Source organism: Physeter macrocephalus, chromosome 12 (assembly GCF_002837175.3).
Source record: "Physeter macrocephalus isolate SW-GA chromosome 12, ASM283717v5, whole genome shotgun sequence".
NCBI classification, from domain to species: domain Eukaryota; kingdom Metazoa; phylum Chordata; class Mammalia; order Artiodactyla; family Physeteridae; genus Physeter; species Physeter macrocephalus.
The window spans coordinates 14903053-14927405 of record NC_041225.1 but is presented as its reverse complement, the minus strand read 5'-3'; the positions used below and the strand labels follow the sequence as shown (position 1 = coordinate 14927405).

Sequence of the window (24353 nt, the reverse complement as noted above, 5' to 3'; positions counted from 1 at the left end):
TCCCTCTCCACAGTCCCTCCCTGCATGCCAGCGGGCGGACACTCCCCCGGCGTCAGCTCAAAGCCCTGGCAGCTGCTGCAGCCAGAGCCCCATCCTGCGTCCTGGGGGGCCACGCTGAGGCCTGTGTGGGAAGCCTGAGCCACTGAGAGGGAGGGAGAGGGGACGGCGGGTTGTCAGACACGCGGGGGAGTTCTGGAACGTCCCCCATCTGCGGTGATGGGACTTAGCATAAAGGCACGGGCGGCCTCCACAGCTGGGGGGCTGGGGCCCAGCCTCTTCCAGGCCGCACCCCGCCCCTCCGTGGGGTCAGGCACCCCTCAGCAGTCCTCCCCTGGCTGCAGGCCTCCCTGAGGGCAGCGCAGGCCCCCAGTGCCCACGTGGGTCCTCTTTTGCACCCACGAGGCCACTCCCATCTCCACATCTGGGGCCCGCAGCCCGTGAGGATCTCTGGGCAGGCAGGTCACCTCCTCTGACCCGGGAGGAAACCGGTTCTGAGAGGCGGAGCGACTTCCCCGTGGGGGCGTGGCCTGCCCGGGCTGCCATCCCGGACCCCCGGGTCACCCAGGCCACTGGCATTGCGTGGAAGCGCTACGCTCCATAATTCAACCCAGGACCCTTCCATACACCAGCCGCTCCGTCCTGACTCCCCGAGTGACAATTTTCTCTCTGTGGCTTTAAGGTGAGCAGGAAGTTGCCGGCCCAGGCCCCTTGGCCTCCGCGTGAGGACCCCTGTCTTATTCGGTCCACTCCGGGAACAATGGTGCGGGCCAGAGCTGCGCCCCCGGCACAAGAAGTCATATACGAACCCCCTGGTACCCACAAGGGCTCTCAAGACTGGGCTGGCCGCGCGCCAGGAAATCAGCCCCTGCCCTGGGGTGTGAGCCTGGGAGGGGCAGGATGCCGCTGGGAGGGGCTGGTGAGTCAGCGGCCAGGCCTCCTCTGCCTTCCTCCCGCCCCCCACCATCGGCTTCCTCCCCCAGGACCGCGCCCGCCCATTCAGACCCCCACCCCCGCTCGCCTCGCTTCTCATGGACTCAGCAGTCCAGATTTACGATGTAACATAAACTAAGATAATAAAAACCTTCTTATTCCTCCAAAGTCTAAAGGGCTTAAAGAAACAAACAAAAACCCAAGCATTTTAGGGGCAAATTTGTTTCCTTTTGAAAAAAAATCTGTGCCCCTTAGAAAAGTTAGAAAGTACAGAAAAGATGTAAAGAAGCAGGATAAATACATCCCGTACCCCACAGTGGTCCCCATTTCCCAGGCCTCCCCCCTGGACTCTCCCTCCTTGGCTCCCACTCTGTTTATTAACCTTGGCTCCCTTCACATGTCCCCAGGAAGTCCCCAGATGAGCCCTGGAATTGGGCTCAGGGGAGGGCCCCACCTTCTCCTTCCCTCAGGAACCGCAGACATCCTGTGACCCGTGGCCATGTTCCTGCCCTTCACCGGGCACCGAGGACCCACTCACTCTAGTTCCAGGTGACTCTTGCTCAGCTTGCCCTTCCCCTGCTTGTCTAAGACCAGACCCTCGAGGGCAGGGACCAGACCAATTGTCACCTCCTCCAGGAAGCCTCTCCTGACTACTCCTCCCCAGTCCCTGAGCTCCCGGATGCAGGACTCTGACCTGTGGTCTTTGCGTCCCCGATGTGGGGCACGGAGCCTGGCTTGAAGCAGGTGTGCAGCACGTGCTATTGATCCACTCAAGAGGCAGGTGGCAGCTTGCTGGACTCTCCCCTCCCGGCAGCGCAGTCTCATCCTGGGCCTGATTCCCACCCAGGTGGCCGTACCTGACGCCTTCTGGGCCAGCCACTGGCCCAGCCACGGACTGGCATTTCTGCCAGGAGCCGGGACCACATGGAGACAAACACCCATCTGTTTCTTCCCCATGCATTTCCTACTCCATCACCTCCCGGGCCCTAGAAATCCTCTAGGTCCGGAGCATCTCCCCTGGGAGAGCAGCTGCGCTTGCCTGGAAAGCTTTTCCAACCCCCTTCCTCCTCCCCGGGCACGTAGGAAGGACTGGGCAAGAAGGTGCTGTCGGAGAGGACGGTGTTCAAATAAACACACACACTCCTACTCCCACCCAGCATCACGTGGGCAGAGAGAGGGGCCAGGTGTCAGGGGGTGGAAATGTAAGCAGTAAGCAGTAAGCAGTAAGCAGTAAGCAGGGCAGGCGTGGAGAAGCAAAGCTCAGAGAATCCCTCCAAGGGAAGGGGCTCGGGGGGCGACGTCTTCGAAATAGGTCAAAGGACTCTGGAGCCCCAAACCCGTGATGTCTGGCCCCCGCTGGGTGGGGAGTCCACGGAGGCCCCACTCTGGGGCCTACATGGTACCTTCTGGGTCCAACCTGAGGCTGGAGGTTGGGGGGAACTGTGGGACACGGGCACCGGCCGACTCTGCTACAACAGGGCTGGGCCGAGATGGGGAAGGTCTGCCCAGGTGGCGACAGCTGAGGGACAGGCTGGCTGGCAGGTAGGGAAGGAAGCAGGGAAGGGCTGGGGAGACGGGAGAGGGGTCAAGTCCAGGGAAGCGGCGTGGCTCTCCTCCACCCCGCCCTATTCTGGCCTGCTTCCCGACTCCGCCACTTGCCCGCCTGGACAACACTCTAGCAGCCTCTCCTGCCTCCCACGTGGAAAGTTCCCCAGGTGGAGAGCCCCTGGAAGGGCACCGGCAGAGATGGAGCCTTCTTATCAGGGAGACTTCTTATCTGGGGCTCCCTTGGCCCAGCGGGACTCAGCGTGCCGGGCCCCTCCCTGGTTCCCTCCGCCCGGGGGCACGCTTATTTCCTTCAGGGCACCTGCCGGTTAAGAGAAGTCCTCCTGGTGGGCTGACCTTTCCGCAGCAGCCTTGGTGGCCTGTCTTGTCTGAACTGAGAGAGGCCGCCAGCTCAGGGAAGGCTGCTTATGGTTTGGCCGAATGGTCGGGGGAAGAACAGATGTCCAGACACAGGCAGAGGGGAGTGTGCAGATGTGGGCTGTTCGTTCGTTAGTTCTGAGGGTCTCAGCTCAAGCCCATCCTGCCGTGGTCCGCTCTGCCATGCGGCCGGAACCCTGTAAGCCGCGTTTCCCGGTTCCCTTTGAAGCTGGATTCTTGCTGGGTTCTGACACTGGGAGGAGGACTTGGAGGGGACTGGAAAGGGAAACTTTTCCAGGTCCTGTCACCATCACGCCAGCAGCAGTTGGCTCCAACCCCAGGGTCCTTGTGCTCCTCCTCTGCGGCAGGGCAGCCGCTGCCTCACCGCAGCCCCCCGGCACCCCCGCCAAGGCTGGGCTTCCTCTGGAGGCTGGAGGACGCACGGTGCTTGCACTCTCTGGCGCTTCAGCATCTCCTTGCTGCTCCCGCAGCCTTTCAACAACTGCAGGAACAATTCCCTATGTGGAACGCCCTCTGTGGGCAGAACGCCCTGTGCTTTCCGTTCCCTCCTGCATGGAAAGGCACCACTTATTGGTCTCCTTGGCTCCTCTCCATCTGCCCCCATTAAGCATCAAACTCCCCGAGACGGGGCCATGTCTGTCTTCTCCCTCATTATATTCCTGTGGTAGGCACAGGGTAGGGGCTCAATAAATATTTGTTGAGTGAATACATGGGATTTAAGTGGGGTCGACTTCTTCTTTCCTTACGGCTTGATCTTATATATTTGTTAACCTCTCAGACCTAGGAAGTCGTAGTCCGAACAAGCAAATATCTAATCCCTAATCCAAAGGCTTTAAGAATGCCAAGCCCTCACCCTGAGGGAGCTTGTCCCGACAACTTCTCTAGCTGCGGGAGCCTTTGACAAGTGAGGCTGTGCGCCCCTGCTCTTGACCCTGTTTCCTATCTTAGGATGCTCTTCAATGTTCATGCATCGCTCCTTTAAGACAGGGTCCAGGATTTACCATATCCCTCTTATTATTCCCTTTTGATTCTTGTATCCCCCTGAAAGCAAAGCATGGGGCTAGAGCAATAGTAGAATCTCAGTAAGTATTTCTTGGCTTACAACTGGGATTTACTCACAAGAGACCCACGCTTTCTAGTAAGAGGTCCAGACGACCACCAACAATAACATAGTGTGGGCTCAACGTTTCTAGAACAGTTGTTACTGAAACCCCAGCGCGGTCTTAGGAGACCTTTGCTGCTGCTGCCCCATCGTTGAGGCTCAGAGTCGTTAAGTAACCTGCCCAGGGTCGCACAGCCATTAGGCGGCAGAGCCAGGCTTACCACTCCCAACTGACTCTATTTTACTGAACCTGAACAGCACAGGGGGAGGGGCGGGGGGCCTCCCAGAGTAAGGGCTGGGCCTGGGGCCAGGAAGCCGAAATGGGTCCAGGCAACTGGGGAGGTTGACATCCGACTCCTTTCCACACGGCCCCTCCCATTCTTCTCAGGATGCTTTGCTCTTCCAAGCCCCACACCTTAATTTACCTTCCCTTTGCCCTGTTCTCCCCACCCCGTCGCAGCTTACCTGGGGCCTCCTTGGGCATCACTGCGTTGGGTCTCAGTGATGCCCTGGCCATGGAGGCTGTTGGCCCCTGGTCCTGCAGGGGCTGGGCAAGGTCAGGGGCGAGGCCGGGGACCAGGTGTGGAATGAAGGGAAGGACAGATGCCGCAAAGATGAAGTAAAGCTGGGGCAAATTGAGTTTACTTTTACCGCTCCCCAGAAGTATGGAGAAGTGAAAAGGGAGCAGAGGGCAACAAGTCTCAGGATGCTTTGCTCTTCCAAGCCCCACACTTTAATTTACCTTCCCTTTGCCCTGTTCTCCCCCCCTGTCGCAGCTTTCCTGGGGCCTCCTTGGGCATCACTGCGTTGGGTCTCAGTGATGCCCTGGCCATGGAGGCTGTTGGCCCCTGGTCCTGCAGGGGCTGGGCAAGGTCAGGGGCGAGGCCGGGGACCAGGTGTGGAATGAAGGGAAGGACAGATGCCGCAAAGATGAAGTAAAGCTGGGGCAAATTGAGTTTACTTTTACCGCTCCCCAGAAGTATGGAGAAGTGAAAAGGGAGCAGAGGGCAACAAGAGGAAGGATTTTTCCTTTTGGAAAAACTCAACTTCTAAAGAAGTGTTATAACAAAGGGGAGGTACCTGCCCTAAGCCAGGCCCAAGATGAGCCCTAATTCCCTCTCTCAGCCCCACACAGTTGACTGACGGTTCTGGGGCTCAGTAAGCTCTCAAACAGGCTTTTACATATAAACAGAGTAGAAAAAGAAACAGGCTGAAATGAAGGGGAAGCTGGGGATCTGGATAAGATATAAAGGTGAGCTTCCCCAGCGGGAAGGTTCTGGAATGAGCTTCTAGGGTGGTCAGAGTATTTCCTTCTGACCACTGTGTGGGCAAATTAAAAAGCTGAAAGCATCAGGGCTTCCCTGGTGGCGCAGTGGTTGAGAGTCCGCCTGCCGATGCAGGGGACACGGGTTCGCGCCCCGGTTTGGGAGGATCCCACGTGCCCGGTTTGGGAGGATCCCACGTGCCGCGGAGCGGCTGGGCCCATGAGCCATGGCCGCTGGGCCTGCGCGTCCGGAGCCTGTGCCCCGCAACGGGAGAGGCCTCAACGGTGAGAGGCCCGCGTACCGCAAAAAAAAAAAAACAGAAAAAAAAACACTGAAAGCATCAAACACCAGAGTGTCCAAATTGTCTCTCCTTTTAACTGGCTGACTCTCTAGAAACCTTCTTAGCTGTTTCTTTGTAATGAGTCAAGTATCTAATAAGTTAACTAGTGAAAAGGTTGAAAGTTAAAAGACTTCCTTGGACTCTTATTTACAAAGCTGTCCCTCAGCTGTAGTCACCAGGGCCAGCTGTGTGTCCACCTTTCATCTTGTAAAAAAAGCTGATGAGCCAACTCACAGCAGGCAGGTAATAGTCACGTGATCCCTGCCCCAGGCCGGCCACCCACACGGTTTGCTCTGAAGAGCCAGGCAGTGGGGCTGTGAGTCACCTGGTCCCCAGCCCGCCGGGCACTGGTACCAGCCCGCTCCCACACTCGCTGAGGAAAGGAGGGAATAAACAATGTCTGTTCACTGAATGAAGGAGAAAGGAAATAAACGACATCCGTTCTCACCCTAAAATGCACTGATTCAAAGGCTCCTCCCGCTTGGAGCTTACGTTTTGAAATTAATACTGTTTTCAGATGAGAAATCTGAATTCAACTGTAAACCAAACAAAATACAAACTTTAATGTCAAAATCTCCAAAGTCTTGTCCGTTGCCGGTGGGAATGTAAAATGGCCCAGCCACTCTGGAAAACAGTTTGTCTGTCTCTTAATAAAAATGAAACAGACACTCTATTATACAACCCAGCAATCACACTCACTCTGGCATTTCCCCAGAGAAGTGAAAATTACATCCACCTAATAACCTATATGAGAAAAGAATCTAAAAAAGAATGAATAAATGTATATGCCACAACTACTGAAGCCGGTGTGCTTAGAGCCCGTGCTCCGCAACAAGAGAAGCCACCGCAATAAGAAGCCTGCCCACCGCAACGAAGAGTAGCCCCCGCTCGCCACAACCAGAGAAAGCCCACGTGCAGCAACGAAGACCCAACGCAGCCAAAAATAAAAATAAAAAATAAATAAATGTATAGAAAAAAAATTTTAGGGATGGAATTAATAGTTTCCAGGGGTGAGAGAGAGTGAAGGAAGACAAGATGGGGTGACTATAAAACAGAAGCAGTAGGGAGGTGTTCATGGTGATGGAACGGTTCTGTGTCTTGGTGGTAGGGGTTACGTAAATGTACACGTGTGAGAAAATGGCATGGAAGTAGAGACATAGCTTACGAATGTCGAATGTTGTCGGCTCCCTGGTGTCATATTGTAAGAGAGAGTTATTACAAAAGGTGTGACTACAGGGCAGAGGCTGGGGGAAGGGTGTGGGAGGCCTCTCAGAACTATCTTTGCAACTGCCTAGCAATCTATAACTATGACAAAGGTTTGAAAATGTGCATTTTAGTGTTAAAAACTCTAAAATAAAGCCACTTAGGCAAAGATCGTTAACAGCAGGCTGTGGGGAGCAGAGCTGGTAGGAAACACGCAGACCCCCTGGTGTCTGGGCCATTCTAGTCTGTCATCATCATTGATACAAAAGAGCTGGAGGCTGCTGGCGGCGGGGGCTGGCGTGAGGCCTCAGGGGACCCCTCTGCTCTCCCTGTGTTTGGGGGCCCTCATTTTATAAGAAGGCCCTCGCTGCCTTAGGAAACAGTGTCTGGAGGAAGCTGTGCCTGCAGTCACCCCTGATGTACACCCTGGCCGCCCCCATCATGGACCACATCTGAATCCAGGTTATAGATTTTGCTTTCTCTGCCTGAGCTCCCAATTTGAGAATCCACTCTCTGGACTCATGGCCTTAGAAAAGCATACGCCTGTCCCTGATGCCTTAGGCCCCCCAGACTGAGAATCTGGGACCCCCCAAGGCCTGGGGCTCTGTGGTCAGCCCCATGGGTGGCGGCAGGCAGCATACCCAGGCGGCCGGGGACAGAGCGGCTTCTGCTAGGCTGATCCTGCACTCTTCTCTCCAGCCCAGCACATCTGCTCATGGGGATCAGAATCAACCACCAGGGACTTCCCCGGCGGCCCAGTGGTTAAGACTCCGCGCTTCCACTTAAGGGGGCGCAGGTTCGATCCCTGGTTGGGGAACTAAGGTCCCGCAGGCCGCGCGACGCGGTTAAAAAAAAAAAAAAAAAAGAATTAACCACCAACTGGACATTCTCCCGTCCTCTCCCGTTTACCTTCCCATCCGCACCCCAGATATCATGCACACTTGGCCCTATATTCCATGCTAGGAACACTCATTTAAGGAGAAAGCAGGTGCAGAAGAGCATGTACCAAATAAACGCATTAAATATACACTCATATGTGTATAAATACGAATATACGCATATACATGGATTATAATTCTTTCTGTATTTTCTAAGCGTTCGGCAATGAACAAGGATTACTTACAAATTAAAACTAAAGTTGTAATGAGGAGACATCAGACAAGGCCAAATGGAAGGACGTTGTGCAAAATAGCTGATCAGTATTTTCAAAAGTCTCAAGACAAGGACGGAGGGAATCGGCCCAGATCAAAGTAGATGAAGGAGTTATGGCCACCAGATGACAGGCAGAATTCTGAACCGGATCCTGGACCAGGAAAAGGACATTTGTGGGGAATTCAGCACACTCTGAACAAGGTTCATTAGAACAGTGGATAGCATAGTATCAATGTTAATTCCCTGACTTAGACAGTTGTACTATGTAAGATGTGGCCCTTAAGGGAAGCTGAGTAGAGAGTATATGGGAACACAGTTCTACTGTTATTAGCGTTGCTATAAATCTAAAATGATTTCAAAACCAAAAGAAATGAACAATATGGAACCAGTGACATCATCCCACCCCCTGAGATACCCAAGGCCCCGGAGCCCAGCATAACCAAGCACTTTTCTTCCCCGCCGGGAATTCCGCTGCAGGAGCCCAGCGTCCTGGGGCTGCGGGCACCAGATGGCCCTTCTTGCGACTGCCGGGTACTTTCCTGACTCCTGAAGCCCCATGCCTCCGGCCTCCTGCCTGCCAGCCTCTCCTGGGGTCCAGGCCTTTCCCTCTCCTGCCCCCGAGCCTGGAAATCCAGCCTGTCCTTTGAGGTCCAACTGCAAAGTCGCCTCCTCAGTGACAGGCCCAGACCCCTCTCCGAGGTGACAAGGTCGGATGGCCTCTCCTTGCTGGTGTCACAGCGCAGGACCTTCGCCCCCTCAAGCACCGTCTGACTGTAGCGAGGAAGTGCTCGCGGGCCTCCGTCCAGCAGACAGGGAACCTGGGAGGGCATGGGTCCTGTCGCCAGTGGCTGGTGTGACTGACGCGGAGCATGTGCTCCATAAAAAGGGGAGGAGCCGACCCCGACCCTGCCATTCTTGTGGCTGTTCCGAGGCGAGGGACACGCCTGGTCCGGAGAACTCACAGGAGCACTGAGATGCCATCAGTCTGGCGGGACGCCCTGATTTGTATCCCCCTAGGGGCCAGGCCTGGCAGAAACCTGCTTCTTGGGTGGGGTTTCAGCTGGAGCCACCCAAACGTGGGGCCCACCCTGCCTGGCTTCCCTTTCTTTCTTTTTCTTTCTTTCTTTTTTTTTTTAAGGCAGTGCCACACAGCATGCAGGACCTTAGTTCCCCGACCAGGGATCGAACCCGAGCCCCCCTGCAGTGGAAGCACGGAGTCCTAACCACTGGACCACCAGGGAATTCCCAGGCTTGGCTTTCTTGTTGCCATCAATGGGCTCCCCTTAGCCAGTTTGCCAAAAGATCACTCAATCAGGCCAGCCTTCCAGGCAGATGACAGGGTGACAGGGCCGTCAGTTCCAACTGGAAGTTGGAACCACTTTCTCTTTCCCTCCCTGCCCCGGGGCAGCACTGCCAAACTCAGAGTTGGTAAGAAAATATCACCCACAAGCTAGATATTTCAGAAGGTGCTCGAAAACCAAAAGAAACTTCTCTGCCCTAAATTGTTCACCAGGCTTGTGATCCCCGTGAGTGAAAAGGACATGGTGACAGCCGGCTCGGAGTGGACTCGAGTTCTGTTGAACACTCTGGACCCAGCGGGGATTGGGGCCCCGTTTCAGCTGCAGGGACCCGGAGAGGAGGGCAGTGACAGGTCGTTGAGAGCACCCAGGGCATCTCACACGCCTGTTCTATGGCAGATGTTGTCATAAGCAACTTCCCACACAACTCCAACGTTAGCTGATGTGACAATTAAGAAAATCCTGGAAGAGCTGCTCTCAGAAGGAAAGACAGAGTGCCCCCGTTGTGAACTTTAGAAAAGCACAAACAACAAGTAGTTGGAGAAAAGAAACCACATAATAAAAGTCCGTTCCCAACATCTTCCTGAGGACCCAGGATACTTTAGCAGTTCGCCCACACCTCTGATCACCAGGTCGCCAGCCCAGTTACCCCGGTGGATTTCATTTGGGGAGGAGGTGACCCACCCATACTGCAGAAGCCCAGAGGCGCTCAGGGAAGGATTAGGGGACACCCTGCCTGGAGCCCCGTCGGGGAGACTGGAGGCCACGACAGCCCTGGCCTTGGAGCCCCTTCCCCAGGGAGCTGCTTCCAGCTCCAGGCCGGCGTCTCCCAGCCCCCGCTTTATGCAGGTGGCCCCCACGGCCGCACTCACCAGCTCGGGCAAGAAGAAGGCGTAGGGGATGGTGAGGAACAGCGCGACCCCCGAGGGCACTTCGGGCTGGGCGTAGCTGGTGGGAGGTGGGTCGCGGGAGGCCATGCTCTCTCACCCACTGCCTGGCGCCCTGGCTCCACAGCCCGTGCCCGCAGCCCTTCAAATATCACCTCCTGCCCGACACACCCATCAGAGGACGTTGCCTGGAAGGAAAAAAAAAAAAAAAAAAAAAAGCCGTTCCAGCCCAGCAGGTCCTTCCACTGTGGCTCCAGCCAAGAGAATCCTCAGTGAAATGCAGACAGGCTTTCGCCCGGGGTTGGGGCAGAGTCGCTACGGAAGGAGAGCCGGATCCTCTTCCTAGACTTTTCCTCCTAAGGAAGTTTTGAATCCCAGGCGTGCTACTCCAGGGGAGGCCAGCTATAGCCACCACGCCAACCGGGTGCCCAGAATACAGGCTGAGCCGCTTGAATGACAAGGACCATTTATTGAGGCGCTACTAAGAGCCGAGAAATCTGCAGTCAACTCTGGTGCTCCCCACAGCCCGGCACGTGGCTGGGTTGCCCCTTCTCCAAGTGAGGATACCAAGAATCTGCCAGGTCAAGTCAAGGTCCCGCCTTCTCCATCCTTGGGGGCCTCAAGCCAGAGGGAGAAGAGCAGCCCTCACTTCCAGCTCCTGCCCCCTCCTGGGGACGTGGCACTTCCTTCTCTCTCTGCACCCTTGTCACCGTCCTCCTCTCCTATTTTTCTCTCCCAGCGGAGGAGGCCTCCCTCTCTGGGAAGAATCCGCCCCAGTGGGCACCCGAGCTCTCCTCCCCTCCCTGCCCCAGCGCCCCAGCCGGTGCTTCCAGGAGCCAGGCTTGGGGCCAAGCGGTTCCTTCCTGCCTTCCGCCTGCCTTCTGGCCGAGCTCCAGGGCTGTGACCCAGCGACCAAGTGGCTCCTTTCCCTCTAAAGAAAGGGCCTGGAGATGTGGGCCCTTTGCCTGTCAATCTGAGAATCTGCCACCCTGCAGGAAGGCCTGGTGCCCCAAAGTCTGCTGGAGATGCTCGGGGTTTGGAGGTCCATTCTCCCTGCCTTCCGTGGCCTCAGCCCTGGAGTGGATGGGATGTGGGAGGACTGCTCTGTGTGCTGGGGTCAGGAGATGTCCACCACAAGAGGCCAGTTCCTGAACAACCAGGGCCCGCCCTCCCGGGCACAAGTCGGGATAGCAACCCGCTGGGCCTTTGCCTGGTTGGGAGACAGCTGGGTGAGAGCCAGGGGACAGGGGAGTTTGGACAAATGAGCCCAAAGCAAAGTCACTGCAAAGAGAGGCAAAGGGCACATGGAGTAAACGTCAAGCCAGCCCGGTCGTGCCCTCCTTCATGCCTGTGGGGATCTAGCGGGGAAGTGAGGCCCGGATCCCACCTGCCTTCCAGCCCCACCTCATTTGCAGGATGAGCCCAGCACAGCAGACGCTGCCCCCGGAATCTCACCTCTTGCCCCCTCTCCGGACTGTTGTAAATCAGCCGTGGCCGCTCTCTTGGGCTGTAGGATACCTTGGACTCAGCCACCGACAACATGGCACATAGTCTACGGGAACAGCTCAGGGAAAACAAGAAGGAAAATAACCTTTCTCAGGCTTATTTCTCATCTATGAAGTAGAGTTAATACCAGAACCTGGACAGGGCCTGAGCCTCTTCTACCTTCTGAGACAATTCATATGTTTAGAAGGGAAGATGCGACAAAACAAGGCTGTAAAAAATTTGGCATATTTTAAACATTTTACGTTTAGCCAGGTCATGTTTTATTATATGCGATGAAGTATAGCACACTTTACTGAGGCTTTTCGTAAGAAAGCTGTAGGATTCATAATGCACCACCGGCAATGGGATACCGGGACGGACAGAAGTTTAGAGCTGTGAGGACATCTTCACCTTCCAGTCCAGTTGATACCTCGCTGGGGCTGTAGGTGTGAATGCACCGTGAGACAAGATCAGAGCCTGGTGTGAGGCTGAGCATCACATTTTCTCCTTTGTGGGTTTTGGGGCGAGTTAAATGAGATACAGTCTATTTGAAAACTTGCAGGACAGTTCTGGCTAACGGCAGACGCTTTATAAGTAGTTGTTCGTCTAATTCTAATCCTGAAATCACTTCTCTTTGCTTCTCCTTTCCAAAGTAAGACCAGCACCTCCTCTGTTAATATTTCCATCCTGATTTTTTTAAAAATTTTATTTATTTTTGGCTGCATTGGGTCTTCATTGCTGCACGCAGGCTTTCTCTAGTTGTGGCCAGCGGGGGCTACTCTTCATTGCAGTGTGTGGGCTTCTCACTGCGGTGGCTTCTCTTGTTGCAGAGCACGGGCTCTAGGCGTGTGGGCTTCAGTACTTGCAGCACTCGGGCTCAGTAGTTGTGGCTCTCAGGCTCTAGAGCGCAGGCTCAGTAGTTGTGGCGCACGGGCTTAGCTGCTCCGTGGCATGTGGGAGCTCCCCAGACCAGGGATCGAACCTGTGTCCCCTGCATTCGCAGGTGGATTCTTAACCACTGTGCCACCAGGGAAGTCCCTCCATTCTGATTTTTAAAAGTCATTTCAAAATTGTTTTTGTTGATGTATAATATGCTTACAGAAAAAAATGCACAAAACATACAGACCATGAAACCACCACCCAGAGCAAGAAACAGAACGTTGCCAGACTCCATCCAGTCATTTTGCCCTCCCTTCTCCCCAGATGTCTGCTCCCATGATGTCTAACCCTATCAGTCAGTTCGGCTTGCTTTTGAATGAATTTCTGTGCGTCTGGCTTCTCTTGCCCAACATTATGCCTGGGAAACTCATCCACGTTGTGTGCTGCTGTAGTTCACTCACTGCTGCACAGTATTCCATTGTACAAATATTCTACACTTTATCCATTCTATTGTTTATGAACATTTGGGTTATTTCAATTTGGGGTCTTAATTAGTAACACTGCTATGAAAATTCTAGAACATATCTTTTAGGGCATCTAGGTACGCATTTCTATCGGGAATATCTCAGGAATGGAATTGTGGGTCATGTGGTGTGCGTTTTTAGATAATGTCAAGCTATTTTTCAAAGTGGTTAAACATACTCCCACCAACAATGTATGCAAATACTGTTGCTTATAATTGATGTTTGCATGTTTATTATAATACACTTGGTGTTTGCGTGATATATATGTTCCTACTCTTTTACTTCTAACTTACCTATATCACTATATTTATAATGGTTTGTGTGTGTGTGTGTGTGTGTGTGTGTGTGTGTGTGGTTATGACAGAGTTGGGCCATTGTTTTTAATCCATTCTGCAATTTTTTTTTTTTTTTTGTCCATGCCACACAGCTTGTGGAATCTTAGTTCCCAGACCAGGGATTGAACCCACGGCCATGGCATTGAAAGTGCTGTGTCCTGACCACTGGACCACTAGAGAACTCCCAACAATTTGCTGCCTTTAATTGGTATTTTTAGACTGTTTACATTTAATGTAATTATGGATATATTTGGATTTTGGTCTACCATTTCATTTTTTGTTTTTTATTTGTTTGCTCTGTGTTTCATTTCTTTGTTTCATCTTTTGGGCCTTCTTTTAGATTTTAAAAACATTTTTAATATTCCATCTGAATTCATCTATTGAGTTTTTTACGATGTCTCTTCGTATTATTTGTTTAGAAGTTGCTGTAGGATTTACAGTATACATACTTAACTTTCCAGTCGACTCAAGAGTATTTTGCCACTTCGGATGGAGTGAACATATAGGTCCCTTTACCCTTTTCTTTTCAGTTGTAGTTGTCATTCATGCATACATTGAAAACCCCATCGGACAATGTTATGTTTTCTGCTTTCAACCATCATACATATTTTAAAGAACTTAAGAGAAAAAATTAATCTGTTTACCCAGATATTTACCATTTCTGTTGCTGTTCCTTCATTCTTGATGTTCCAGGCTTTCCTTTGGTATCATTTCCCTTCTGCCTGAAGAACTTCATTTAGCATTTCTTTCAGAGCAAGTCTGTTGACAATAGATTCCCTTAGTTTTCCTTCATCTGAGAATGTCTTAATTCCACCTTCATTCCTATAGGGTATTGTTGCAGAATATAGAATTCTGGGTTGCCAGTTTTGTTTTTTCTTTCAGCACTTAAGAAATGTTTTGGCCTCTGGTTTTGATGAGAAATTCTCAGTAATTCAAACTGTTGTTCCCTCTATTGAATGCGTTGTTTTTCTTTGGTTGCTTTCAAGACTTTTTTTCTTTGTGTGTAGTTTTATAGTTTGATTCTGATATGGCTGGTCATGGCTTTCCCTGAGCTTATCTTTTTTGCTGTTCACTAAGCTTCTTGAATCTGTAACTTTAAGTCTTTCACCAAATTTTAAAAGTTTTCAGCCATTATTTCTTCAAAACAACTTTTTTTTTTCTGTACTACACTGTTTCTCCCCTCCTACTGAGATTCTGGTGACAAGAATGTTAAACCTTTTGGCATTGTTCCATGGGTTCTTAAGGATTTGTTTATTTTTTCAATCTATTTCCTTTCTATTGTTCAACTGGACAATTTGTATTGGTCTATCTATATTGATTTATGTTGACCTATCGAACTATCTTTAAATTTACTGACTTTTCTATCATCTGCATTCTGTTACTGAGTTCATCCAATTAATCTTTTTCATTTTGGTTATTGTATTTTTTATTTCTAAAACTTCAATTTGGTTCTTTTTATATCATCTGTTTCTCTGATGAGACTATTCATTTGGAGGAGATTTGCCCTTACTACTTAGAGCATGATTATAACAGCTGCTTTCATGTCTCAATTCCAACAACCATGTCATCTCAGACTTGTTGTCTCTTATTGTCTTTTCATCATTCCCCTTTGAGAAATGTTGAGATTTTCCTGGGTCTTCAAATATCAAGTAATTGTGGATTTTACCTTGGACATTTTGAATATTATGTTATAGGATTATGGGTCTTCTTTAAATCCTATAGAAAAGGTTGATTTTTTGTTTGCTTTAGCAGGTGACCAACCTGGTTAGATGCAGGCTGCAAGTTCCTGTCTACCTTCTCTGGTCTGAAACCACCTGAACAATGCCAGTTCAGTTTTTAAGGCTTTATAGTGCTATTGAGATCTGTTTGGTGTGTGTGCTAGTCTTGGACCTAGGATCAGTCAGGGACCATGCTGCTCAGTCCTAAAATCCTTTGGCATGCTGTTTAGGGGCAGCTAAGACATTCACACACTACTTTATGGGATCACTTTCTTTAGCTCCCTCCTCCCCGTGATCCCCCCACACTTTCCACTTCCCAGGTGATCCTGACCCCTCCACCCTCACCTTGGTCCTCTGGCTAAAAAGCCAGGGTTTTACTTTCCCTGCTCTACTGTGACAAAAAGCAACAAGATATATTTACACAGAGAAAGAGAGAGAAAGAAGGATTTCCCCCCATGCTCTTAGGACCACAGTTCCTTTGGTCAGAGAGAAGGGTGCCCCTCCTTAGAGTTTAGTCACCTATCTGGCTGCCACTGCCATTGTCACCCCTACTGTCACTAGATTGCCTGGGGGCAGGAAAGAATGGGAAAAACTCCACAAATAAACAGGGGTTTTCTACACTCTCTCTGACCTATCCGGGCTCTCTTTCCCATTCCTAAGCCCAGAAATGGAGGGCTTTTTCGGAGCCGTTTCTGGTCTGTATCCTGTACACAGTTCTAGGTTTCATGTTGTCTGAGCCCAGGCCTGTAGAATCTGGAGGGAAAAAATGGGAAACTCACCACCACTTTGACAGTATCTTCAATTCTGGTTTCTTTCCCACATAGTCCCACTTCTACTTATTTTTCAGAGTCCTCAGAAAGCTGTTCCATGCATCCTGTCCATGGCTTTAGCTGCATTCAGTGGGGAGGAAAGGGTAGAATATCCATCTCTATTTGACCAGAACCAAAACTCTACCAGCCTGTTTTGATTCTCTGTATAGCACTTATCACTACCTCATATTTTTGTTTATTGATTCATTTGCATATTGCATATTGTTTGTCTCCCGCCCCTGCCCCCCCTCGGATGTTGGCTTCAGGGGAGCAGTAACTTTCTTTGTATTGAATATTGCCTGGCACACAGTAAGCACTCAATAAATGTTTTTGAAATGACTGAATCTACTCTCTCCGTCAGAAAGACTTTGGAGACAACTGCTTCCCTCTTTTTTTTTTGTCTCTTCTTCCTCAAACTCTCTCCCCACCACTAAATCGCCTTATACATTTTTCATACAAGATTTATTGGTTGCCTGACAGATAAGGGGCAGGCCAGGAGAAAGCCAGTGATGCTTGGGGAAGGGACAGTGTATCCATTCTTCCCACTGCACGTGTTAGAAGAACCCATCCCAACTGGCTCTAACAACCAAGGGAACTTATTACCTCAGGTAAGTGAGAAGTTGGGGGAATGGTGGCTTCAGGTGAGGCTTGATCCAGGGACTCAAACAATGCTACCAAGGACCTAAGATCCCCTGTTTGTCAGCCCTGCCTGCCTGTCGCTGTCACTACCGTTGGCTTTGTTCTTAACCTCACTCAGTGCTACCCCCATGTACACACAGCTCTAGGCTTTCACTTCCCAGTGGTAAAATCGCTGCAATACACAGTGGCTCCAGATCTCACATCTCCTGCTACACTGGGCAGGGAAGGAGAGGGCTCTGGAGTAAATCTTCTGGGGTTTGCTCTCTGTTGGCCCATTCTAAATCCAATCACTGTGACCAGGGGAGTGGCATATCCTGATCTTCTTGAGCCAATCATAGCCCCTCCTGGAGCTGTGAGGAAAGGGATGAAAGGGTGTGGTGTTAGTGAGGGGGGCTCCTCCAGAAGGAGAAGGGGGGGTGGAGTTACCAGAAGTCTATGGATACTGGACAGCAAATGCACCAGATGTCCATGCACTTGCTTCCCCCCTGTAGAAGGAGGATCCCAGCCCTCCCCCTTCACGCTGCAGGGACACTCATGTCTCACTGGCTCTGGCCTGCTCATTCAGACACAGCTGGATTGCAGCTACTATCTCTACAAATCAATCTGACTCCCAAATGGGGGAGTTAGAATGCACACACCCACAGGACCAGGCTTGGGAGGAGGCTGCGGTTAATGCTGTTTGTGGCCATCAGGAAGAACTGAGCCTGGCTCCCGGTGTCCTTGGGGTCTGGGCAGGCACAGAATGCTTCAGGGTCAAAGGACAGCTGGCAGGAAAGAGGACGGACTCATGGGATAATGAATGGGTCATCCAGAGAGACCTCCCTGGAGAATGGCTCAGAAAGCCTTGAGCCTTTTTTGTTATCTCCCCAAGTGGCTTCTTTGAAAGGGCAAAGTTTGGCAAAGTTAATCTTTGTTGGCAAAGTCAAATACAAATGAGCAGGTTAAGGTCCAGTCTGTCTCCAGAGCATAAGACATAGACTACCCAATGGCCATATTACCAAAGTCCCGAGTTCAAGCTGTTTTCCAGCCATGATTTCTGATTTCCATTCTATACTCTGCCTGCACGCCTGCACGCCCTCATTCAGTGTCAGTCACTGAGACATAAATTCCGAGGCCTCCGTTTTCCTACCCATCATGGCACAGCCCTTCACTCACCATTCATTTATCACTCCTCCCATCCCTCCCCGTCCAAACCTATGTGATTACTCTATTACTGCCTTCAAATATCAGAATTTCCGCTAGCAACTCTGGCTCTTGAGGGATCCACATGTTATTACATCCACATATTCCTGAGTTTCAGGCAGCAAACGGTGGGAGTTCAGAGAGTGAGGGATTCATCCAAACACTGAGTGGAAGCCAGCTGGTCCCCAACGTGGGATGGCGGTGTCTGGGGAGAGAGAGCGCGGTAGGAAGGACCACCTCTGCTGATCGCTTACTCGGTGCCCGCTGCAGGGCTCTTAACTCCGCAGACATGGGATGGCTGGAATTTAAATATCACAGCAACAACGGAAAGACACGGCGAGAGGCCCTTCCAGCAGTCTGTGCCCTTCTTCATGGTTCTCATGTGTGACTACGTCCACATCGTGCACCGTAAGTCAGGACAGGGATCTCATCAGGGCTGCTCCCACCGGGTCCTCCAAGCCGAATGCTGTGCCTGGAGCATAGTAGGTGCGCAGCAAATACATAATGAATGAATGAATGAATGAACGAATGGGCGATTATAAACCTCAGATGTACGGTGCCTTGAATCAGTAGGGTTCTGTCTCAGATTCTGTTTTGAGGAAGCAGAACACAAAGCAGCTAGGTTACAGCCAGCTCTGGTCACCTCCACGCCCAGAGAAAACCCCCCAACTTGGAATGCTTCACACCAGAGGAAGTGAGCAAGTCCACAGCAAAGGACGTCCTGTAACACTGTAAACTGACAAAGCCCTGGGCTGTCAGATGACACTTCCAGCGCCCTCCCTGGTCCCTGGGGGTTTCCCAGATGCTGCTGGGTTGACAGGTCAAACCTGCTCCGTTTGCATGTGGTATCATGCATTTCAACCACTCCCTTGTGAGTTGTTCTGACCTCAATCTTAGACCATAAAACCACTGGCGACTGAGGCGGTACCTGCTCTGTAGTACACGCCCCGTCCCTTGCCATCCAGACCGGACCCCCCAGACCAGGGAATTGCAACATTTTCCACCTCCAGCAGGTCTGATGGATGTGACGCTCAATCCATTGTATGAGGCTGGAGGTGGAGGGAGGGGGCCAATCCCCCCGTCCTCCACAATGGTTCTTTTTTCTTTCTTTTTTTTTTTTTTTTGATGTGGACCATTTTAAAATTCTCTGTTGAATTTGTTACAATATTGCTTCTGCTTTATGCTTTGGTTTTTTGGCCGCGAGGCATGTGGGATCTTAGCTCCCCGACCAGGGATCGAACCCACACCCCATGCACTGGAAGGCGAAGTCTTAACCACTGGATCGCCAGGGAAGGTCCCCCTGCCCCGACCCATTATTCTGATGTGGGGACCGCCCCCCCCTTCACGGGGAGGCACCCCGTACTTGTTGCCCTCTCGCTGCTCCCCCACTTCAGTTCACGGTTCAGTCGGTGTCTTGCCAAGTCATGCTCCTTGACACGCGGACCCCCAAGGACTCATTTCCAGGATGTTTCTGGCTCCTTGACAACCTCTTCCTGTTTTGGAAGCTAAAAGGTGGCATTAAAAAGCCAGAGAGGTTTCATTGTTTTGAAAAAAAAAAAAAAAAAAAAAAAAGCCTCCACTGACTGAGGAGGGAACTTCAGCCTCTCGATGGCAGAGACACGCTCACCCCTGCGGAACAGCCTCCTCCGTGCGGGTCAGCTGCCTCCGCGCCTTCCTTTTGGGCCTCAGCATGACCAAAACTGTTTTCTCTCCTGTCTCCGTGTTTTGCTTATGTGTCAGAAACCCGAAGCTGGCCGCATTCGTCAAGCACGACACATTTCAAATGAACACAGAAGACAGTCTGTGAAAACACCCTCTAAGGAAAGCTCCCTCGCTCCGCGCCGTGCATTCACTGAAAGGAATTCACCAGCAATATTTTCTTTCACTCAGAATGCCCCACCTCTGGCTTGATGGTAAGAATAAGCTAAATGATTAGAAAAAGTAAAAGGTGGCAGCGAGGAATTAAAGAGTCTGCAGAAAAATGACCTTCGCAATGGGGCGGGACACGGTCTCATGTTCTCTCAAACGAGACAGCGGGGACCTAAGACGAGACAACTCTGACAGAACGGGGAAATCTCTGTACACACGCTCGCCACCTCCGTCTACACAGGCGGGAACCCCTCTCCTGCAGCAGGAGCTTTGGAGGGCCATGGTCCCAGAGGGAGAGAGGCACCACCCTGGGAAGGGGACAGGCGGCTCGTCATGATGGCTTCCCACACGTCACTGAGGGCGTGGGGTGGGGTCTGGGGGGCGGGGGTCGGTGGAGACGTAGTGAAATCTCTTCTCCAAGGCCATGTTCTCTCATGACATTTGTGGCTGGAAGCCCTTTCATACCGTGTTAAGTTCTGAGATGAAGGCCCACGTTGAGTTTCGGTTAAGGGTTTAGCGGAAGCTGACTAAGATGTAGCCCAGGAGTTTCATAATACAATGGATCTCTAAAAGTAAATGCCTCCTTTAAGGACGCATGCTGTCAAAAAAAGTTCCTCAGCTGGTGCTCTGATAGTTTAGGTTAAACTCTTATTTGATCGTCTTTTTCTGCCAGTAGCCTTCTCCTATTTTATTTTCACAGGCCATTCTTAAATGTTTGCAGTGATGAGGGGAATGTCTTAGGTTGTAGATTACACATGGTGTCTCTACGAGGTACATTAGCTGTGCCACTCACCAGCTCTGACTTTAGGAGAATTATCGAATCTGCCTGGGCTGTTTCTTCGGCAGTAGTAATCCAGGAGAAAACCAGTGCCGGCCTCCTATAGTAGCTGTGAGAGCTAACCTAGTAAATGAGAACATACGCAGCAGGCACTCAACAAATGCCAGCTGTACTGTTATCATCAACAGCGAAGGCTTGGGACAATTTACTGGCAGTCACAGGTTTATTTGAAATGCAACAAAATCTTTGTTCTTTGACACAGGGGTGGGTTAACTTAGTCGCCAAAGCCTGGAGGTGTTTTTTTGTTTTGTTTTCTTCTTAAGAGCACCAATTGTATGGACTTGAAAAGGTAAAACTAGATTCTGTTTTTATATCCAATTAGAATAAACCACATTCAAATATTAGACTGAATTCAGTGATTAACAACACAACTTTCTCAAACAGATTACTCTGATTTCCCCTACATTTCACAACACGAAGTTTATCGGCAAAATCATATATTTAATATATTCCGGGTGCTAGACTCTTAGCAGGTATATCATTTGCAAATATCTTCTCCGATTCTGTGGATTATATTTTCACTTTCTTGAATAGTCATAAATTTAGCTTTTGGTAAAATCTTGCTTTCATACAAAGCTATAGATACAGTTAACTTAAATTTGTTACTTGGTATTACATACAGAATGGACGGACAACAAGGTCTTACTGCATAGCAGAGGGAACTATATCCAATATCCTATGATAAGCCATAATGGAAAAGAATATAAAAAAGAGTGTATATATATGTATAACTGAGTCACTTTGCTATACAGAAGAAATTAACACAACGTTGGAAATCAACTATACTTCAATAAAAAAAAAAGAAACAGACTCACAGATATAGAGAACAAACTAGTGGTTACCAGTGGGGAGAGGCAAGACAGGGGTAGGGGATTAAGAGGCACAACTATTAAGTATAAAATAAGTAAGCTACAAGGATATATTGTACAGCACAGGGAATATAGCCAGTATTAATAACTTTAAATGCAGTCTAATCTTTAAAAATTGTTAATCACTATATAGTACACCTGAAACTTTCATAATATGGTAAATCAACTATACTCAATAAAAAAGAAAAACAAAACAAAAATTCGTTAGTTGGTTTTTGAAAAAAAATTCTCTTTAAATTTAGATATCATAGTATTCCTTATAAAAATTTACTTCATTGTATTAACACATATTCAAATTACCAGATAAATATTTCTTATAGAATGTGGCCTGAACAAAAGCGAATAAAGCCTGAGCTATGATGGGACAGTTACTTCTGGTTTTGTCACGCGATTCAGGTTGTCACGGAGGGTCTATCAGATTCAGCGGGAAGTGGAAGGTCAAGGGGCACCGGCTGTCAGGCTGCATTCTTTCTTATTTCACCCAAGAAGTCATAGGCCTGCTCTGAAATGTCGAAAGGTTCATGGAGCCCCGCTGGCGACAGCAGAGCCTGGAGGGCGCCCTCGTTTTCTTGGTTTTGCTTGAGGAAGTCGGCGATGACCTTCCATCGGGCGGCCTCGGTCTCCTCCTCTGCCCACCTGAACGGCGGCAGGAGCGCGGAGTGGAGGAGGGGGAGCGCGCAGTCGTGGTAAACCAGGAGGAACGTGGCCTTCAGGAGCTCCTTGTCTCTCTGGGAAAACACGGGCACCACCAGTGACTGTGAGTGGACCCAGGTCATTACTCCTCAAGTGTTACGCTGTATGAACTCTGTTAACTAGAAGCCGTCTAGGGGGTGGGAGGGAGGTGCCATCGGTGTCTGGCAGGTAGTCAGCTCTGAATCGGCTGCTCAGTCAGGACGTGGACACAACAGCAGTCACCGCGGTGAGAGACAAGTGGTTCTCTCTGAGGGTCTGCAAGGGGCTCCTTGAGGCCAGGGTGCCCCCGAGGGCCACGGAGTGTCTTGGACATTCCATCAAGCAGACTGGGGTGCCAGAAGCTAACTCCGGGGACAAGGGTGCGGTTCCAGGTAAATGGAACTAAGACACAATGCGAAGTCAGCTGTATTGCTGAATGAGGCCAAGGTGATACAGGGGAAGGGTAGCAAGGGCTCCGTGTGAAATCCAGAGAAAGGAGCCCCAAGCAGTAAGAATGTGTTGTCAACCCCGCTTCCCCATAACAAGATCTGGGCAATATCCACACGGGCAGGCGGCCCGGCTCCGACAGCTGGGGTGGGAATCACAGCCGGGGTGGCGGTCTACACTGCGACGTGGCCCCCGCAGGCTACCGTGTGTGGACAGGCAGCCTCTACAGGCCCGAGGCCCAGCACCTGTCCACTGCCAAGCTAGAAGGGCATTAAACCTGCCAGTTTTAGTCAAACAAAAACTCAAGTAAGGATACAATATATACACTTTTTTCTTTCAATTTTTAGTGTCTTTGTTTGTTCTCCCATGATTCCTTGAGGATAATGAAAAGTTCAGATTAGTAGTCCTAAAACCATGGACCATGGGCCCCATGCAGCCCACTGCCATCTCTTTTTAGAAATAGTTTTACAGAAAACAGCCCTGCCCAGGTGTTTACATATTGCCTGAAGCTGCCTTGCGGTACAGTGGTGGAGCTGGGTGTTTGAGACAGACCACGTGTGGCCTGCAAAGCTAAAAATATTTGCTCTCTGGCCCTTTACCAGAAAAGTTTGTCAATCCCAGACTAGAGCAGTCAAGCCACTACTCACTGATCACTGCAAGTTCTGTTTGGGAATGACCGCACTCTCCGGTCATGTAAGCACAGCCATGCATGCTTTCAATGTGTGCCACAGCTTATGCCAATTTTCTTCTTCCCTCTCCTTACCTGATACAGACTTTGAGAGCCAGGGGAATTTTTTTTTTTTTTAAATGAGAGAAATTTGATAGTCAACTGGGACACTTTGGCTTAGAAACTTCCCCTCAGTTCAATAAACTCAGTGATCTGAAATGCCTGTCTCGATCAAGTGTTTCTTTTTACACTTGGAATCCATCACCCACACCCTTCTTGGAAGGTGTCTTTGCAACCGTAATAACACCGTTCAACTGTCAAGAGGGATTAGGACCACGGTTACCTCAGCGAAAAAAGAGGCATGATTAGGACGTGCAGCAGACACTGAGCACAAAACGCGTGAAGCTCAGGGTACACAATCACGTTACCTTCTCTGATCTTTTTAATGTACTCTCTTTCTCAGCCCAGGAACTCTAAAAGCAAATAGAAATATTATGTTAATCCGAGTATTCGCAAGTCTTTGCCACACCTCTGCAACTTCACTCTGTAGTTAAACTTACGGACAGGATTACAAACGCTGTACAGATCCTGCATATGTAAGGAGTGAATCTCTAATCAGGCATCAAGTGCTAATGACCCAGAACCAGACTGACTAGGCGGGACGTATCAGTGAACGATTCCTCAGAAGCCCGTGATTCTTACACGTCAAAACTAATTTAAGAACAGAATCAGTGCAACGCTAACACATCCGTGCAAACTGCACCAACGCAGCACCTAAACGATAAAATACCATTAAGTTTTCAGGGTAAGACAGTCATGAAAGTAGAAAATTCCGCCAAATACCATATACTCCTCGACAATTCTGTCTGCCGAGATGAGGACAACGGTCAGGGAGAGGTAGAATGAAGTACAGCTTTGCAAGTAAATATTTCCAATCTGTGCACAAAGTTTCACAAAAGCTTCTTTAAAGAAATAAAAAACCCGGAGTTCAATTAACCCCACAGAAGTATGAATCAAAGACCTTCCAGGGCCCAGCATGGTGCCTTAGCCATAGTGGGCTCTCGTGAAATATTTGTTGAATGAATCAATGTATGTACGTTTTGTATAACGATAAATATTAATATACTAATGCTTTATAGGGGAAGAAAGAGAAATTCTGCATTATCTAACTACAGTGCCAGATGAGCTTGTCTGAAATTACAGATAAGCATATGCCAAGAACATTTTCTTACATCTTTTTTTTTTTTTTTTTTGCGGTACGCGGGCCTCTCACTGTTGTGGCCTCTCCCGTTGCGGAGC

General features: G+C 50.1%; 1 protein-coding gene across 1 annotated transcript in view; it reads right to left on the bottom strand.

Annotated features, from left to right (window-relative positions):
• The window catches only part of NPHP1 (nephrocystin 1), a 106214-nt gene that overhangs the window by 18117 nt on the left and 63744 nt on the right, over positions 1 to 24353 (bottom strand). The window contains 3 exon segments of the mRNA XM_024129833.3: positions 10107 to 10217; positions 10220 to 10309; positions 23483 to 23527. Coding sequence (XP_023985601.1) covers positions 10107 to 10217; positions 10220 to 10309; positions 23483 to 23527 — 246 coding nt within the window.